This window comes from Gallus gallus, chromosome 31, assembly GCF_016699485.2.
Source record: "Gallus gallus isolate bGalGal1 chromosome 31, bGalGal1.mat.broiler.GRCg7b, whole genome shotgun sequence".
Classification (NCBI taxonomy): domain Eukaryota; kingdom Metazoa; phylum Chordata; class Aves; order Galliformes; family Phasianidae; genus Gallus; species Gallus gallus.
The window spans coordinates 1,900,972-1,918,962 of record NC_052562.1 but is presented as its reverse complement, the minus strand read 5'-3'; the positions used below and the strand labels follow the sequence as shown (position 1 = coordinate 1,918,962).

Here is a 17,991-nt window from a genome sequence, read left to right as displayed (position 1 = left end):
CCCTCTGTAGTGTCCTTCTCCCCTCTGGCAGATCAACACTCCCTCCCAGCTTGGTGTCGTCTGCAAACTTACTGAGGGTGCACTCAATCCCCTCAGCAAGATCATCAATGAAGATATTAAACAGAAGCGGCCCCAGCACTGAGCCTTGGGGGACACTGCTCGTGACGGGCCGCCAGCTGGATTCTGCTCCATTGACCACGACTCTTTAGGCCCAGCCATCCAGATGGATTTACCCAGCGGAGCATACACCCATCCAGACCATGGGCAGCCAGCTTCTCCTCGAGAATGTTATGGGGGACAGTGTCAAAGGCCTTACTGAAGCCCAGGTAGACCACATCGACAGCCGGACCCTCATCCACTAAACAGGTCACCTTGTTATAGAATGAAATCAGGTTTGTCAGACAGGATTTATTATTTGTAAACCCATGCTGACTGGGCCTGATCCCCTGGTTGACCTTTAGTTGGTCCATGATGGTTCCCAAGATTATCCATTCCATGACCTTTCCTGGCACCGAGGTGAGACTGATAGGCCTGTAGCTACCAGGATCATCATTTTGACCCTTTCTGAAGATGGGTGTCACATTTGCCAGTTTCCAATCCACTGGGACATCTGCGGTTAGCCAGGACAGCTGAAAAATGATGGAGAGTGTCTTGGCAGCCACACCCGCCAACTCTCTCAGCACTCCAGGGTGCAGTCCATCCGTCCCAAGGACTTGTAAGAATCCAGCTTTCACAGCAGGTCCAAAACTATCTCGTCATGGATCATGAAGGGCTTAATCTGTTCCCCATCCCTATCTACCAGCGCAGGGGGCTGTGTTCCCAGGGAGTAACAAGTCTTATTATTAAAGACTGAGGCAAAGAAGGCATTAAGTACCTCAGCCTTATCCCTATCCTTGGTGGCCAGGTTGCCCTCGGCATCCAACAGGGGATGGAGATTCTCCCTAGCCTTCCTCTTGCTGCTAAGGTGTTTATAAAAGCATTTACTGTTTTCCTCTGCTTTAGTGGCCAAGCCCAGTTCTAGCTGCGCTTTGGCTTTTCTAATTTTCTCCCTGCACAGCTTCACTACATCCCTGTAATACTCATAAGTAGCTTGCCCACTCTTCCAGAGACCATCAACGTTCCTTTTGTTCTTGAGATCCAGCCAAAGGTCTCTGCTCAGCCAGCCCGGCCTCCTTGCCCGTCGGTTCATCTTCCGTGACATGGGGATTGTCAGGTCCTGCACCTTTAAAACTGTTTCCTTAAAATATTCCCAGCCTTCCTGGGCTCCCACGCTCTCCAAAAACTACCTCCCAAGGGACCCTCTCCACCATGGTCCTAAGGAGCTTGAAGTCCGCCCTCTGGAAGTCCAAGGTGGCAGTTCTGCTGACTCCCCTCCGTGGTTCAACAAGGATAGAGAAATCTAGCATCTTGTGATCACTTTGCCCCAGACAGCCTCGAACCTTTACATCCCCCACCAGACCTTCTCTGTTGACAGACAGCAGGTCCAGGATATTGCTTCCCCTGGTCGGCTCCCTCACCAGCTGTGTCAGGAAGTTACCTCCCACACCCTCTAGGAACCTCCGGGACTGTTCCCTGTCAGCTGTATTATAATTCCAGCAGATGTCTGGGAAGTTGAAGTCCTCCACCAGAACAAGGGGGAGTGACCTAGAGACCTCACCCAACTGTTTATAAAGCCTCTCGTCCACCTCTACATCCTGGGTGGGTGGCCTGTATCAGACTCCCACAGTAACGCCAGTCTTGTTGGCCTTTGCTTTTATTCTGATCCATATGCTCTCAACCCTATCATCACCCTCATTAATTTCCACACGATCATAGTCTTTTTTAATAGAGAGAGCTACAGCAATGTCTTTCCTACCCAGGAATCAGGAGTTTGGATCAGGAGAGAGGGGTTGTGGGGTTTGCCAGAAAGTGGGGGAGAAGAGGAAGTTTGTGTGTGGGAGGGCTGTGTGTGGGAGCAGCAGTGAGGGGAAGGGCAGGAGAGCTGATTTCCCCCGTTTGGTGATGAAAGGGGAAATGCTGGAGAGATTGTGAGCTCGATGGAGAGTTTAAAAGCTGGATGGAAAAAGGGGTGCTGAGAAGAACAACTAAGTCTTCAACGGTGCCTCACTGAGTGCTATTCCGTTCAGCAGTGAATTGGCTCTGCAGGGCTGCCAATGGCCCCTGCCAGGATTTCAGCCTTCCATCAGCAGTGTGTTGAATGACAGCCTCTCCTTCTGGGCCGTCAGCAGCACTGCTCCCAACACAGCAAACACTGTGCGGTTCTGAGCCCAAGGCATTCCCGGTGGGGAAGGGCACACAGTGCCCCTTTTCAGCTCCTCAGGATCAGGGGAGCAGCCCAGCACTGGCATTTCCCAGGCAGCCATGGCTTGGCCCTGCTCGGGCCTGTCAGAGCATGGAGCCTTCCTGGGGGAGAGCTGAGAGGTCACCTCCAGACATTTCCGGACCTGTCACGGGCACAGCTTTATCTACATAACTCTGTGACACCAGAGAAGCTGCATTTCTTGATGTCTCCTTTCTGCCAGGTGGTGACTTCAATCATTGCATGAGCGCTCTCATCCCCCCTTCTGCACCAGCACTGCAACTCCTCAAAATGGACCATGATTGCTTTCCTCCCTGCATCTCTCTCTCTTACGTTCCTTCTCTGCTTCTCTCCAATTTCTCTCCTTTCTTTTCCTCTCTCTTCCTCATTTTCCACCCAGTCATCTTTTACGCTTCTCCTGCAGCAGCCATGAACCATGACAGCCCAGGGTTGAGAGCGTGTGGGGCACCTCAACAGGCGCAGTGTGCAGAGTGCATCTGTCCACTTGTCCCTCCCCAGAAGGGCCCCACAGTGCAACCACTCCTATGTGCTAATATGTCCACATCAGGAGGTGACATCATATCATCCTGAAAAAGAAAGGGGAACTGACAGCAGCTCTCTGGCCACTTCCTTTCCCCACTGCAGTCTCACTGTCCCCAAGCTGCTCCTGCCTTATGGCACCATTGGCGGTGGCCCTCATTCTCGGTGAGTGACCATGGGGACGTGGTGCCACGGGGGTTGGTGGCACTGTGTGGGACCTGGACCGTGTCTATTGCAGGTTGGTGGCTGGTGGCAGTGAGCAGGGCACAGCAATGTGAGTATGGGGACAGGGGGAGAATGGGGACAGAGGGAGGGGTGCGAGTGGAGGGGGAGAGCAGAGGGGCCCAGGAGGGTGTGCAGGGACAAGGCTGACTGCTGTCCCCTGTCCTAGTGCCCCAACCCTCCCTGTCACTGCACCCCAGCCAGGGGGTGTCCCTGGGGGACCTTGTCACCCTGCGGTGCCACCTGCCCCGGCTGGCTGCCTGGGTCTGGCTGTACCGGGAAGGAGGTTGGTCGTACAACAAGGGGAAGGAGAAGGAGCAGGACGTGGCCGAGTTCTTATTTGTTAGCACACAGCGGGAACACGCAGGTCGTTATCGGTGTCAGTACCGGGTGTCTGAGTCAGCCGAGGTGTCAGTGAAGAGTGACCCCGTGGAGCTGGTGCTGACAGGTGAGGACACTGGGGACAGCAAATGGCTCTGGCTGCTCCCCACAGGACCGTGTCCCACTGCTGTCCCCTCCCTCATGCAGATCTCAGGTATCCCCCATCCAGCATTTCCCTTCACCCTGAGCAACATGTGGGAACAGGGACCAATGTCACCATCCGATGCTGGAACAAGGACTATGGGGCCACCTTCCTCCTGCACAAGGATGGGAGCTCAGACCCTATCCAGCGCCAGGAGTCCAGTGGTGGGGGCACAGCCACTTTCACCCTCTTTGGGGTGACCCCAGCTGACAGTGGCACCTACAGGTGCTCCTACCGCCCCTGGCGCTACGCCTTCATGTCCTCACCCATTGGGGACAGCGTGATGCTGGAGGTGACACCCACACCTGCACCCCCAGGTGGGTCTCATCCCCATTTGGGTACACCTGGTGCCACCCATGAGTGGCTGTGTCACCTCCCTTCCCCATGGAGGTGGTGGTTGGGGATTTGATAACCCACACATTCCGACCCCACAGGTGCTGCAGGCAGTTCTCATGGGAACCTGGTGGTGGCAGTGGTTGGTGGCTGCACTGCTGCTTTTGTCTTCATCCTCGTCCTTATCATCTTCTTCCTCCTCTCTGCCCGCAGACGTCGGACACAGAGAGATGAGAGCCCTGGTGGGGAAGGGGTTAAATGTCCTTATTTCTCAGTAGATCCCCTCAAACGTCCCTCAGGCTCCCCCATAATCTCATTCCACTCTGTGTTTTGACACAGGTGCCCCCCCCAAAAAGCCTGAGACCATGGAGTTCCAGGTAAGTGACTGGGTCAGGGAGCACCAAATCCCAATCTGATCCTTGAAGTGCTCCCAGTCCCACATAGAGCCCCAAACTCTGTCCATGGGGACCCCAGGGGACTCCCCACCCTCTCATGCTTTGCCCTAATGTTAAGCACACCCCCAAACTCAGCCCACGAGGAACTCCAAATCTGCATCAAGGAAACACCCTGGACCCTGATCTGAGCCCCCTGATCCCCCTGACCCCTCTGATCCTTAAACACCCCTCAGACCCCATGGGCACTTTCACGCCATGTAGTAGGAACCCCAAACATCACCCGTGGGGTGTCCCTCCCAGATCACATTTGGGACCCCCATGGTGGCACTCTGCATTCCTACTGTGTCCACAGGTGCCTTCCAGTGACAGCGAGGGTCTGACCTACTTGGAGCTGCAAGCTGTGACCCCCAGCACACAGCCCCCCAGCCCCCCCGCCGCCCCACAGTCCTCTGTTATCTACACCGAGGTGGCTGTTGGGGGGCGCCACTGATGCCTCCATACATGTGCACAAACACGTGTGTTGTATGCACACACGTGCTTCCAGCATGCACAGTGCACTTGTGTTGTGTGTGCTCACCATCACGTGTGCACTGCATACAGGTACCACTGCATGTGTTCATATGTTACCTGCGTGTGCACCATCACATGTGCACAACAGTTGTACACAGATGTGCACTCCGTGACTAGCTCTGTTCCTTTCTGTCTGTGCGATGCCACGTGTGTGGCATATATGTGCACCAGTATATGTGCACAGTAGTGCACGTGTGTCCTTAGCATGCTTTCTGAGACTGGTAAGGAACGCATGAGGTGACCAGCAACACTTTGTGGACAGCTCTTCGTTCCAAAGCATTGCTTTGGAGCCGTTTGATTTCAAAGAGAAGCTCTCCACAAATGGATGTGTATTCCTGCTCCGAGCCTTGGCTGACTCCATCGTCGTATCCACCCCAGCTGACTGGGAGAGGTGCGACTCAGGAGACAGAGAAAGATTCACCTCCCTCCAAACCCATTCAGAGGGACGGTGCACATCTGCTCCCTGTGCCTGCACTATCCGTGTCCTCACTGTGTACGTGTGTCCTCACCATGTGCCCCACATCAGCGCCTCGTCTGTCCCCACAGCACACACATGTCCCTCCCGTGTGCGCATCTCCAGCTCCACATCCCAAACCAGCACCCGACCCACCGTGGTGTTGGGGCAGGATTCCCATTTCTGGAGGGCTTTATCCCACATTCCTGGATGAGAATTCTGATTCCAAAGTGTTTCATTCTGCTTTGTGAGGGAGAATTCCTATTTCTGGAAGTTTTACCCTTCCTCTACCTCTGAAGGTTTTCATTCCTTCTTTTGGGGATAATGCTTGGATCTGAAGGGTTTTCACCAACCTCTGGGAGGAGATTTCCCATTTCCAAATGTTTTTGTCATCATTTCTGGTAGAATTATCATTTGTGGATGTATTTGTCCAAACTTTTCTGAAAAATTCCCCAAATTCTTGGAGAAAATGCAGCCCCTGGAGCAGGAGATCCAGCCGGAGAAGGACAGATGAACGGAAGGTCAATGTACTGGTGCAAACCGTCTCCAAACCACTGAAAAAACTGAAATGGTAACGCAGGGGAAAAAAAAAAAAAAAAAAAAAAAAGAGAGAGAAGAAGAGTGAGGGGTTGGAGAGGAGAGGAGAGGAGAGGAGAGGAGAGGAGAGGAGAGGAGAGGAGAGGAGAGGAGAGGAGAGGAGAGGAGAGGAGAGGAGAGGAGAGGAGAGGAGAGGAGAGGAGAGGAGAGGAGAGGAGAGGAGAGGAGAGGAGAGGAGAATTGGCTCTGCAGGGCTGCCAATGGTTCCTGCCAGGATTTCAGCCTTCCATCAGCAGTGTGCTGAATGACAGCCTCTCCTTCTGGGCTGTCAGCAGCGCTGCTCCCAACACAGCGCGCGCTGTGTGGTTCTGAGCCCAAGGCATTCCCGGTGGGGAAGGGCACACAGTGCCCCTTTTCAGCTCCTCAGGAACAGGGGAGCAGCCCAGCACTGGCATTTCCCAGGCAGCCATGGCTTGGCCCTGCTCGGGCCTGTCACAGCATGGAGCCTTCCTGGGGTAGAGCTGTGTCATGGTTTTGCAACTTTGCTATTGGTATTCCACATCATAACATCATGGACAAAAGAGAAGAACTACGTGTCCCAGAGGACCTCACGGTCACAGAAGGAAGACACATCACGGAAGATACGTCATCTGGTTGCGCGCGGTGCTTCTTCACTTTCGCTTGCTGCCGGGAGAGGAGTGGGTGTGCTTTCCAAGCCGGGCGCCTTCATCAAGTAAGGCTTTCGGTTTCGGAAACTCTCTCACTCTCTCTCTCTCTCTCTCTCTATCGCTCTTTCGCTCTCTCTCATTTCATTTTATTTATTATCCTTACTCCCAAATAGATTGTATTATATCGTGTCATCTTGCATTCCAACGTCGTAGTTAGTAAAATAAGTTCTCCTTCTTAGATCGTTGCTGCTGCTCCGTTTTTTTTTTTTTTTTTCCTCAGGAAGCCAGGGGGACCCGCGAGCCTACTGCCCCCCTGTGACGAGCACAGATCTATCTAGATAACTCCGTGACAAGGGGTGAAAGGGCCGTTTGGGATTTGAGGTCACATCACGCAGGCCTCATGGGCCTTTGCACTCTTGAGGGGTTCACCTGCATCAAAAAGGGGAAAGGGTGTGAGAAACACGCTCAAGATCAGCAGTTTCTAGTCAGGCCAAGGTCTCTTTGATGAGCAGTTTGTTCCTTATTGCAGTAATGGGAGCATGCCCCCTACTGATCAGGGAGATATTATGCAACCAGTGGGTGAAATGCATTCCGTTATGCACCCTGGGTCCGACACAGGTAAAGCCTCTCCTGGCACTCATTGGTTGAGCATCTCAGGCTCACAGTCTTCTGACGCTGTTGCTATATTACACTTTCATAGCTACATTACACTTCCATACCTCTGTTACACTTCCAGTGCTCCATTACACTTCCAAAACTATGTAACACTTCCATAGCTCTGTTACACTTCCATACAAAGTCTGTTACCAACCCATTGTCTTTGGGTATGTTCTGGACTTTTTATAGCGATACGAGGACAATACTGTCACTCGTTTTGACTCTCACCTTTACCCTAGTGCCTGTGCCAATGCTACCCAGGTTGTAACTCCCCACTCTCAACTTTACTCTGTTCAGCAACTTTCTTTGGGAAAGGCAACTTATCCTGGGCTACGTACAGAAATACTGGAAATTTCCACTGCAAAAACACAATCTACCTCTCACAGAGCCACTGCCATTGGTGCCATGAGGCAGGAGCAGCCTGGGGACAGCGAGACTGCAGTGGGGACAGGGAGTGACTGGAGAGCTGCTGTCAGTTCCCCTTTTTAGTCAGGATGATGTGATGTCACCTCCTGATGAGGCGATATTAGCCCATCTGGATGGTTGCATTGGGGGGTCCCTCTGGGGTGGGACAAGTGGAGAGGTGCACACTGCACACTGTGAGTGTTGAGGTGCCCCACACGCTCTCAACCCTGGGCTGTCACACACTGTCCCAAAGGGCTGTGAGTGTGTCCCCTGGCATGGTGTCCCCTGGCATGGTGTCCCCGCAACTGCCCAATTGGGCAGTCTGTGCTTGCCTGAGCTCTCCAGGGCAACAGAGTCAGACAGTGACTCAGAGGAACAACAGAAGACCATTTATTGAACTGTCCACCTTCAGCCAATCAACTGCCCTGCACTGAAATTAGGGGACTTACAATAAGAAACAATGAATGAGCAATACAGAGAAAGGATACTTTGGCACTGGTGTTATTGCCTTCTCTGCTACCTCCGGGGAAATTGAGGTTATGGCTGCTGCAGGAGAAGAGTAAAGATGACCGGGATGTAAATGAGGGAGAGAGAGAAAATGAAAGAAAGAGAGGAAAAGAAGAGAAGCAGAGAAGGAACTTAAGAGAGAGAGATGGAGGGAGAAAAGCAATCGTGGTCCATTTTGAGGAGCTGCAGTGCTGGAGCAGAAGGGGGGATGAGAGCGCCCATCCCATGGTTGAAGTCTCCACCTGGCCAAAAGGAGACAGCAAGAAATGCAGCTTCTCTGGGCATCCCTCTGTGTCTGCTGGTGGGCAGCTGCAGCATCTCAAGGATGTAAAGAAGTGAGTTCACAATGCCACGTTGGTCAGAAATGTGTCTGTACCAGAAAGGTGCTTGTGGTGAAGCAGTGCCATTGGTGACACACAAGGGCTGTCCGGTTATCTCACGGCATCTCGTGCTTTGCAGCCTCTGTTGTTCTGGCAAGAGCCTTGTCTTGCAAATGTTTGAGAGGTAGCAAGCAAAGAAAACCTGTCAAAAAATGGGTTTTGTTGTTCCACTGCACTTGTGTGGAGCAGAGAGTGCCCGTGTGAGGATTTCCCGCGGTGAGGTTCCTGCAGTGTGAGAGCGATGGCACTGCTGAGCACAAGGAGCACATTGCATCCATGGCCGCTGTGCCATGAGCACACGCTGCAGGCCAACGGGCAGAAGCATCCAGAATTGCAGGGCAGCCCTTGGAGAGGAGAAGCAGCGCCAGCGCAGGGAAGGAAACAGCCCTGAGAGCTGTGATGGCCCAGAGGGAAGGAACAGCTCAGCGCTGTGAGCAGCAGCTCTGAGGCTGCTGTACTGCTGAGAGCAGTTGTGTTGGAACACGCTCTGCTCACAGCTGTGGGGATCTGCACCCTTCGGGCCCCACGTTGGGCACCACAAGGACTGCGGTGCTGTCACCCGGCAGCAGCTCAGCACCACACAGCCCTGCAATCACTGACTGCCCTCAGAAGAGAAAAAAAGGCAAAACTCTTTTGTTGAGATAAAATGTATTTACTCAGGCAGAAAAGGAAGAGAGAAATAACAGTAATGCTAAGAATATGTACATGCAGACAAAGGAAGTGGTGCTCAACACAGCTGCTCACCACCCTCCAACCGATGCCAAAACCTGGGAAGGATTTAAGGGTCCCAGTGGGTCATTAGGGAGCTGAGGGCAATAAAGAAGGAATCTGGAGTTAGAGTAGAATATGTAAGGATTAGATGGCATTACAAAGGATATGGGGCACACTGGTGAGAATCTGGGGATGTTAGATTTGGGACATTTGGAGTTCTGATTGGCTAAGACAGAGTCACAGGGAGGGTGGTTCTGGGAGTCTGGGCTGGCTTAGCTTTGGGGCCCAAGTGTGGTTTTGCAGTGTCTCATGGTTTGAGTGCACCTGTGAGTTCTGAGTGGCATTCAGGACTTGGGGTCTGGGGAGGCTTTGAGCTCAGGGGTCCGTAAGTCAGATATTGGGAGTCCCTATGCATGGCATTTGGAGGTGGCACTACGGTTTGGGGGTGTCCATGGGATCTGAGGGCTGTCCAGGAGGTCTGGGGATTCCACTGGGGCTTTGTGCTGGCTGCAGTCTGCATGGGTCTGATATGCTCAGTTTTGGGGGTGCCGGTAGGGACTGAGGGTGTGTAGGGTTGGGAAGGGGCCTGGGGGTTTAGATCTGTGGACCCTGTGATGTATATGTTTGGATTCTCGTGGGCTGGATTTGGGATGTATATAATGCTCTGGTAGGCCATATGAGGCTGGGAGTCCCTTGTGGTCCCCATGGAGAGGGTTTGGGGTGGCTGGTGAGGTTTTGGGGATGCATAAGGCACTTGCTGGGATTTGGGTTCCCCGGACCCTGGCACTGCCCTGGAACTGCATGGCCTCTGTCTTTCTGTGGGGGCACCACCAGCATCAAAACAAGGAGGGGAGCAGAGTGAAGGTCATGGAGACAGTGAATGGAGCAGGGAGCATGAGGGGTATCGACAGTGCATGGAAGTGGAGTCGGGACATTGGGCTTGTGGATTTCTCCACCTATAGGGGATGGAAGATGAGGAAGGGCAAGCTATAGGAGATTGAAACAAAGGTGGGAGAGGTAGGGAGGTGGATATGGTGTCAACATGGAGGCAGAGTACACATGCGGGGATCAAAAGGGTCTCTGTAGAGTTTCAAAGCCATTGAACCTGTTCAGCTCCAGGGCTCCTATCTCTTTGTATCCAGAGACTGCGGGCATCGAGGACAAAGAAGAGGCCGAGGAAGAAGACGAGGGCGGCAGCGCAGCCCCTCACCACTGCCACCACCAGGTTCCCATGAGGTGGTCCTGCAGCACCTGTGGGGTGCAGGAGTTTGCATGTTGTCATCCCTGGCCACCACCTACACGGGGACAGGATGCGGTGACACTGCCGCGCATGGGTGAGTTGAGGGAGGTGCAAATGCGGGGATTTGGTCTACCTGGGTGTGCAGGTGTGGGTGTCATTTCCAGTGCCACTTTCTCCCCAAGAGGTGAGGACAGAAGGTGGCGGCCCTCAGGTCGGTAGGAGCACCTATAGGTGCCGGTGTCGGCTTGAGTTACCCCAGAGAGTGTGAAGGTGGCCATGCCAGCCCAATTAGTGTGCTGGCACCGGATAGGGACCGAGCGCCCATCCTTGTGCAGGCAGATGGTGCCCCCATAACTCTGTCTCCAGCACCAGATGGTGACGTTACTCCCCAACACCACAGGTTCCTCAGATCTCAGCAAAATGTTGGGTGGACGAAAACTGTGATCTGTGTGCAGAGGGCAGTGTCATGGTTTTGTAATTTTACTATTGGTATTCTGCATCATAACAGCATGTACAGCCCTGGTAATTAAAGGGTTAATACTCCAGTTTCTGTGGCTAGACAACATTCCAGCTACCTGCTTCTCAAAAGAGAAGAACTGCATATTCCAGAGGTATTTTTTTTCCTTTCCCTTCTCTGAGCCCAGCTCCCGTTGCCCCACCCCTTTCCCTCTTCCCTTCCAATTTTTGGGAGCCCGGGGGCTCTCGGGCCTACTGCCCTCCTGTCACAGGCATAGACTGATCTAGACAACTCCGTGACAGAGCAGGCAGCAATGAGACATGGCCCAGTGGGGACAGCTCAGGGCCAACCTCGGTCCCCAGTGTCCTCACCTGTCAGCACCAGCTCCACAGGATCGCTCTTCTCTGAAGTCCCCAGTGGCTCAGACACATGGTACTGGCACCGATACGTCCCCGCATGTTTCCAACTTGTGTTACCGAAAGAGAACTCAACAGCATCCAGCTCCTTGTCCTTGTACTTGTTGTGTGTCCTACCTCCTTCCTGGTACAGCCAGACCCAGGCAGCCAGCCGGGGCAGGTGGCAGCGCAGGGTGACAGTGTCCCCCAGGGACACCCCCTGGCTGGAGTGCAGTGACAGGGAGGGTCGGGGCACTAGGACAGGGGTCAGCAGTCAGCTTTGTCCCTGCACATCCTCCTGGGCCCTTCTGCTGACCCCCTGACCACACTCCCCTCCCTCAGTCCCCATTCTCCCCCAGTCCCCATACTCACGTTGCTGTGCCCTGCTTGCTGCCACCAGCCACCAGCCTGCAAGGGACACAGTCCTGGTCCCACACAGGGCCACCAACCCCCGTGGCACCACATCCCCATTGTCACTCACCGAGAATGAGGGCCACCACCATTGGTGCCATGAGGCAGGAGCAGCGTGGGGACAGTGAGACTGCAGTGGGGACAGGGAGTGGCCAGAGAGGCAATCTCATTTCCCCCTGGGGACAGGATGCCATGATGTCACATCCTCATGATAGATTTCCCCCATCTGTGGTGACAGTGCTGGGTCCCAGATAGGGTCAAACACTCAGATCACTGCACACAGCCTCTGTTGTGGTGTTCCATGCAGGCGGTCATCCCCTGAGTGTCCCACACTCCCCAAAGTTCTGCCATCACGTGGCCTTGAGTGGTGTCCTCCGTGGGTTGCCCAGCAGAGAACATGTGGCTTCAATGGCGTGTTCCACATGGGAGGTCACTTGTGATCCCCAGCACGTCCAGCCAGCTGTCACCATGCAGTTTGGGTACCACACTCTGTTCTCTGTGCTTTCCTCTGTCATGCCCTCAGGGATCAGTACAGACCGGCGGGGGACACTGTGACACCCACACAAATGGGGAGGGCACACACTGAGGGCACTGAATCTGCGCAGTGCCCCAGTAGGGCAGTCCGTGCTTTCCTGGGTTCTCCAGGACAGCAGAGTCAGAGTGAAGGAACAGCTCAGAGCTGTGAGCAGCAGCTCTGACGCTGCTGTACCGCTGAGAGCAGTTGTGTTGCAACACACACGCGTGTGGTTAGGAACATGGACTCATTGAGGCCTTGGGGTGGCTGGGGACACATCTGGGGTCCCACAGGACTGGTGATGTGATGTTGGGATGGATTGCCAAGAGTTCTGTTTGCCCGAGGCACGGTGGGTGCATTTCTGGGCAGGACTGGGAAGGCCTGAGGGATACCTGAGCAACGAGAAGTTCCTCTGGGGCAGATGAGGAAGAAGTGCAGACTGGGGATATCGAGACTGCCGTGGGGACAGAGAGTGGCCAGACAGCTGCTGTCATTTCCTCCTGGAGTCAGGATGATGAGATGTCACCTCCTGATGCGGCAATATTAGCCCATAGGGGTGGTTGCACCGTGGGGTCCCTCTGGGTTGGGACAACTGGAGAGGTGCACTCTGCACACTGTGACTGTTGAGGTGCCCCACACGCTCTGCACCCCGGGGTGTCACACACTGTCCCAAAGGACTGAGTGTGTCCCCTGGCATGGTGTCCCCAAGCATATGCCACACTCTCTGCACAGTGCCCCAGTAGGGCAGTCTGTGCTTGCCTGGGCTCTCCAAGGCAACAGAGTCAGACAGTGACTCAGAGGAACAACAGAAGACCATTTATTGAACTGTCCACAATCAGCCAGTCAACTGCCCTGCACTGAAATTAGGGGACTTACAATAAGTAACAATGAATGCGCAATACAGAGAAAGGATACTTTGGCACTGGTGTTATTGCCTTCTCTGCTACCTCCAGGGAAATTGAGGTTATGGCTGCTGCAGGAGAAGAGTAAAGATGACCGGGATGTAAATGAGGGAGAGAGAAAACGAAAGAAAGAGAGGAAATGGAGAGAAGCAGAGAAGGAACGTAAGAGAGAGAGATGGAGGGAGAAAAGCAATCGTGGTCCATTTTGGGGAGCTGCAGTGCTGGAGCAGAAGGGGGGATGAGAGCGCTCATCCAGTGGTTGAAGTCTCCACCTGGCCAAAAGGAGACAGCAAGAAATGCAGCTTCTCTGGGCATCCCTTTGTGTCTGCTGGTTGGCAGCTGCAGCATCATAAGGTTATAAAGAAGTGAGTTCACAATGCCACATTGGTCAGAATGTGTTTGTACCAGAAAGATTCTTGAGGTGAAGCAGTGCCATTGGTGGTCCCACAAAGGCTGTCCGGTTATCTCACGGCATCTCGTGCTTTGCAGCCTCTGTTGTTCTGGCAAGAGCCTTGTCTTGCACCACCACCAATTCGATGGGGACACTCTTCTCTGATACTCCCGGTGGCTCCAAAACCCGGTACTGGCACCAATACTTCATTGCATCTTCCAGCTTTACACAAACCAAGGAGAACTCAGCCATGACCTGATGCTTGTCCATGTCCTTGTAGGATCTCAAAAGTCCATCCTGGTAGAGCTCAACCCAGGCAGCCGGCTGGGGCAGGTGACAGCACCACTGGCAGAACGCCTGAAATCCACGCTGCTATTTTCCCCGTCCATAGATCACAAGTTCACAAGACTGTCCCCAAAATGACAAACCCCAGGGCCACTTCTTGTTTTGTACTGACCTGCCGGTATCTGCATCCGGAAACATATCTTACAGGAAACAGCACTCGCTGGGCTTCTTATCTGCGCTTTGCTTCTTCTAATTTCCAATTTTGGGTATAGATACACACATGCTGCAGCCTTTCCCTTTAGCACAAGTTGGTAGGTGCCATAGGTTGCGCCTCTTGAGATGGAAATTCACCTCTGGGTTCAGTGGGCACGTCAGGCAAAGAAGTGCTTGAGCTGCTGGGGAAGCAGTAAGGAACAAAAACACTGCTGAAATATCCAGGAAAAAAAAGATCACTGGACAAGAAGGGTAGAAGCATGCAGAATTGCAGGACAGCCCTCCGAGAGGAGAAGCAGCGCCAGCGCAGGGAAGGAAAGAGCCCTGAGAGCTGGGATGGCCCAGAGGGAAGGAACAGCTCAGCGCTGTGAGCAGCAGCTCTGAGGCTGCTGTACCGCTGAGAGCAGTTGTGTTGGAACACGCTCTGCTCACAGCTGTGGGGATCTGCACCCTTCGGGCCCCACGTTGGGCACCACAAGGACTGCGGTGCTGTCACCCGGCAGCAGCTCAGCACCACACAGCCCTGCAATCACTGAACCCCTCTCTTGGTGTGTTGCTAAGAGAATCAGACAGAAAAAGACAAAACTCATTGGTTGAGATAAAAACGATTTACTCAGGCAAGAAAGGAAGAGAAAAAGAACTAGTAACAATAACAGCATTTATATGCTCATTAACTTAGTGGCACTCAGCACAGCTGCCCACCACTCTCTGACCAATGCTACAACCTGGGAAGGATTTGTGGTCCCAGTGGGTGTTGAGAGATAGTGAGGAGTACAAGGAAGGATTCTGGGGTTAGAATAGAGCATGTAGGGATTTGGAGGCATTGTGAAGTGTGTGGGGTACACTGGTGAGGATCTGGGGACGTTAGATTTGGGGCATTTGGGATTCTGGTGGCAAAGACCAGGTAACAGGCTTGGGAATCAAGGGGGGCTTAGTTTTGGGGTTCCAAGAGCGTTTTGGGGTGTTTCCTTATGGTTTGAAGGTGCGTACAATTCCTGAGGGGTGTTTCGGGCTTTGGGATCTGGGGAGACTTAGATCTGGGGACTCCATCGGTGAGATATTGGGTGTCAGTATGCATGGCATTTGAGGATTCCACTATGACTTGGGGATGCCCATGGGATCTTGGGGCTGTGCAGGATGTCTGGGGATTCCCTGTGGCTTTGTGCTGGCTGCAGTCTGCATGGGTCTGATATGCTCAACTTTGGGGTTGCCCTTTCAGTGTGTAGAGCTGGGAGGGCACTTGGGGCTGGGAGATTCAATCTCAAATTCTCACAATGTAATTTTTGGGATTCCCATGGGGATTTGGGATAGCACATAAAGCTGGGGTAAGGGGATATGAGGTTGGGAGTGCCTTGGTGTCCACATGGCCAGGGTTTGGGTTTCATGGTGGGGTTTGAGGGAGCTCCAAGGGACAGGTTTTGTTTAGGAATTCCCTGACTCAGGCACTGTCCCAGAACTGAATGGACTCAGCCTTCCTGGGAGGAGCCCTTCGTCAGAATGGAGAGGGGACCGGGATGGGGTATATAGAGGACACCAAAGAGCATAACGGGGATCAGGAGCACATGGAAAAGGAGGCAGGGGAAAGTTCAGGGGATTATCCACCGATAGGGGATGGAAGATGAGGAAGGACACAGCTGGAGGGATGTATAGGGGATTGAAAGTGGTATGTGAGGAAGACTGGCTGATATAAAGCTATCAAAGAGGAAGCAGAACATACTTGGGGGGATCTAAAGGTGCTCAAGTTGGGTGTCAAAATGATTCAGTTGTCTTCCCCACCAGGGCTGTCATCTCTTCACATGCAGAGGCTGCAGGCATCAGTGACGAAGTAGAGGCCCAGGCGAAAGATGAGGGCAGCAGTGAAGACCCTCACCACTGCTCCACCAGGTTCCCACGGGACCTCCTCTCATCACCTGTGGAGTGCAGGAGTGTGCATGTCCCCATCACCACAGTGAGGATGGGATGCAGATGACACTGCCAGAAATGAGTGACACCAGGGACACCTAAATGGGGGGACTCAGACCTACCTGGGGGTGCAGGTCAGGGAAATCACCTCCAGGGTACACATTATCCCCAAGGGATGATAATAAAAGGTAGGAGACCCCCACACGGTAGGAGCACCTATAGGATCCAGGGTCAGCTGGGTTCACCCCAAAGAGGGTGAAGGTGGCTGTGCCTCCACCACTGGGCTTTTGGCGCTGGACTGGAGCTGAGTGCCCTCCCTTGTGCAGGAGGAAGGAGGCCCCATACTTCTTGTTCCAGCAGCAGATGGTGACATTGGTCCCCATCTTCACATGTTCTTTGGGGCTCAGGGAAATGCCAGGTGGGGGATACCTGTGATCTGAGCACAGAGAGGTAACAGAGATGGAACAGAGCCCTGTGGGAACAGCCCAGGGCCATCTGCTTTCCCCAGTGCCCTCACCTGTCACCACCAGCTCCACAGGGTCACTCTTCTCCGATGTCCCTGCAGGCTCCAACCCCTGGTACTGGCACTGATATGTCACAGCATCAAATTGCTTTATGCCAGCCAGGGAGAACTCAGCCATGCGCTGCACCTTATCCTTCAGCTCGATGTATGCTGGATTTTGGTACCGATAGAGTCGGACCCAGGCAGCTGGCTAGGGCAGGTGGCAGCGCTGGGTGACAGTGTCTCCCAGGGACACCCCCTGGCTGGGGTGCAGCGACAGGGAGGGTCGGGGCACTAGGACAGGGGACAGCAGTCAGCCTTGTCCCTAGCACACCTTCCTGGACCCCTCTGCTGGCACCCTGCCCTCGCTACGCTCCCTCCGTCACCATTCTCCCCATACTCACGTTGCTGTGCCCTGCTCGCAGCCACCAGCCACCGACCTGCAAGGGACACGGTCCTGGTCCCACACAGGGCCACCAATTCCAGTGGCACCACGTCCCCATTGTCACTCACCGAGGATGAGGGCCACCTCCACTGGTGCCATGAGGCAGGAGCAGCTTGGGGACAGTGAGTCTGCAGCAGAGAAAAGAAGTGACCAAAGAGCTGCTGTCTGTTCCTCTTGTGGACAGCATGCTGTGATGTCGTCTCCTCATGTGGTATTTGTGGTCCCCAAGTGGGTGGTGGTACTGAGGGCATCCAGTGGTAACACACACAGAGCACTGCACACATCCCCAGTTGGAGCGCCCCACAGACTGTCACCCCTCAGTGTCTCATGCTGTCCACAAAAGGCTGCCAGTTTAAAGCCCTCTCAGTGAGCCCCAACAGCTCCTGGTCTGAGATCTGCTTCCCCCTTCACACAGCTGGGATCCACCTGCAGCCATCAGCCCAGCACAGAGTACACCGCCCCGTGGTCAGAAAAGACAGAATTCCTGCTGTGGCACCGACCTCTCAGCCACGCATTTATCAGATGAGTTCTCCCAACCCTCTCAGTATCCCTCACTGCCACTGAGGGGACAGAGGAGAACTCACCTGTACTCCCACTCTGCCCACTGACCACCCCAGTGCCCTGAACACCCTTTGCATGGCCCTCAGCCTTCTCTCAGTGACTGCAGCACTGCCGGCCTGACCCATCAGTAAGGGAGAACAGCCAGAGGGGTGAACCGGAGCAGGGAGTGTCCTGGTGATGTCCCTGAGCAGGGCCCCAGGAGGGCAGCACACTTCCCTACAGGTAGAGTCTGGCTGATGTGTCAGAGCCTCTGTTCCCCTCAGGAAGGAGTCCATTATGACAGCCACCCTTCTCTCCTTCTGTCTGAAGGGGGTCTGGAGGCGTGGAGCTGACCACCTTGCCCTAGGCAATGACCTGGGTGCAGGCTCAGGTACTTCCAGCTGCTGCAGACCTGCATGGGCACGTTCTGGGGTGGACACACTTTGGAGACATGCATTGATTTTGGGAAGAGCTTTCAGCCTCGTAGAGACCGCATCCAGATGTGTTGTTTGGGAGGCAGCTGATGGGTGAGCTGATCTCCGCAGTGGGGAGCGATGCTCTGCCCTTCTGCTCGCCCTGCCCACACCAACTGC

At 54.0% G+C, this 17,991-nt stretch overlaps 3 protein-coding genes across 5 annotated transcripts in view; 2 read left to right on the top strand and 1 right to left on the bottom strand.

Moving 5' to 3' along the window:
- Positions 1-2,883: 2,883 nt before the first annotated feature.
- CHIR-B6 (immunoglobulin-like receptor CHIR-B6) overlaps positions 2,884-17,991 on the top strand; it is a gene marked incomplete in the record, with an annotated part of 141,313 nt that continues 126,205 nt past the window's right edge. For 2 of the 3 annotated variants that reach the window (NM_001398082.1, NM_001318406.3), the window contains 1 exon segment: positions 2,930-2,972. 3 annotated transcript variants of the gene reach the window in all.
- Positions 2,941-4,817, top strand: LOC107049488 (platelet glycoprotein VI-like). Its single transcript, XM_040654509.2, has 7 exons — positions 2,941-3,004; positions 3,078-3,113; positions 3,231-3,509; positions 3,590-3,901; positions 4,019-4,159; positions 4,257-4,294; positions 4,665-4,817. The coding sequence occupies exons 1-7, from the start codon at positions 2,974-2,976 to the stop codon at positions 4,800-4,802; spliced, it is 975 nt and encodes a 324-aa protein (XP_040510443.1). The 5' UTR covers positions 2,941-2,973; the 3' UTR covers positions 4,803-4,817.
- LOC107049909 (leukocyte immunoglobulin-like receptor subfamily A member 2) lies at positions 10,291-11,796 on the bottom strand. The gene is made up of 4 exons (XM_040653990.1): positions 11,775-11,796; positions 11,270-11,566; positions 10,575-10,886; positions 10,291-10,452 (listed from the first exon to the last, which is right to left on the bottom strand). The coding sequence occupies exons 1-4, from the start codon at positions 11,794-11,796 to the stop codon at positions 10,292-10,294; spliced, it is 792 nt and encodes a 263-aa protein (XP_040509924.1). The 3' UTR covers position 10,291.

Excerpts from the sequence above, each read along its gene's own strand:
- LOC107049488 (XM_040654509.2), top strand. The coding sequence starts at position 2,974 with ATGGCACCATTGGCGGTGGCCCTCATTCTCG. Across the intron at positions 3,510-3,589 it reads CGTGGAGCTGGTGCTGACAG|ATCTCAGGTATCCCCCATCC; the intron begins GTGAGGACACTG and ends TCCCTCATGCAG. Across the intron at positions 4,295-4,664 it reads CTGAGACCATGGAGTTCCAG|GTGCCTTCCAGTGACAGCGA; the intron begins GTAAGTGACTGG and ends CTGTGTCCACAG.
- LOC107049909 (XM_040653990.1), bottom strand. The coding sequence starts at position 11,796 with ATGGTGGTGGCCCTCATTCTCG. Across the intron at positions 11,567-11,774 it reads GGTGGTGGCCCTCATTCTCG|TGCTGACCCCTGTCCTAGTG; the intron begins GTGAGTGACAAT and ends GACAAAGCTGAC. Across the intron at positions 10,887-11,269 it reads TGTGGAGCTGGTGCTGACAG|ATCACAGTTTTCGTCCACCC; the intron begins GTGAGGACACTG and ends CTCTGCACACAG.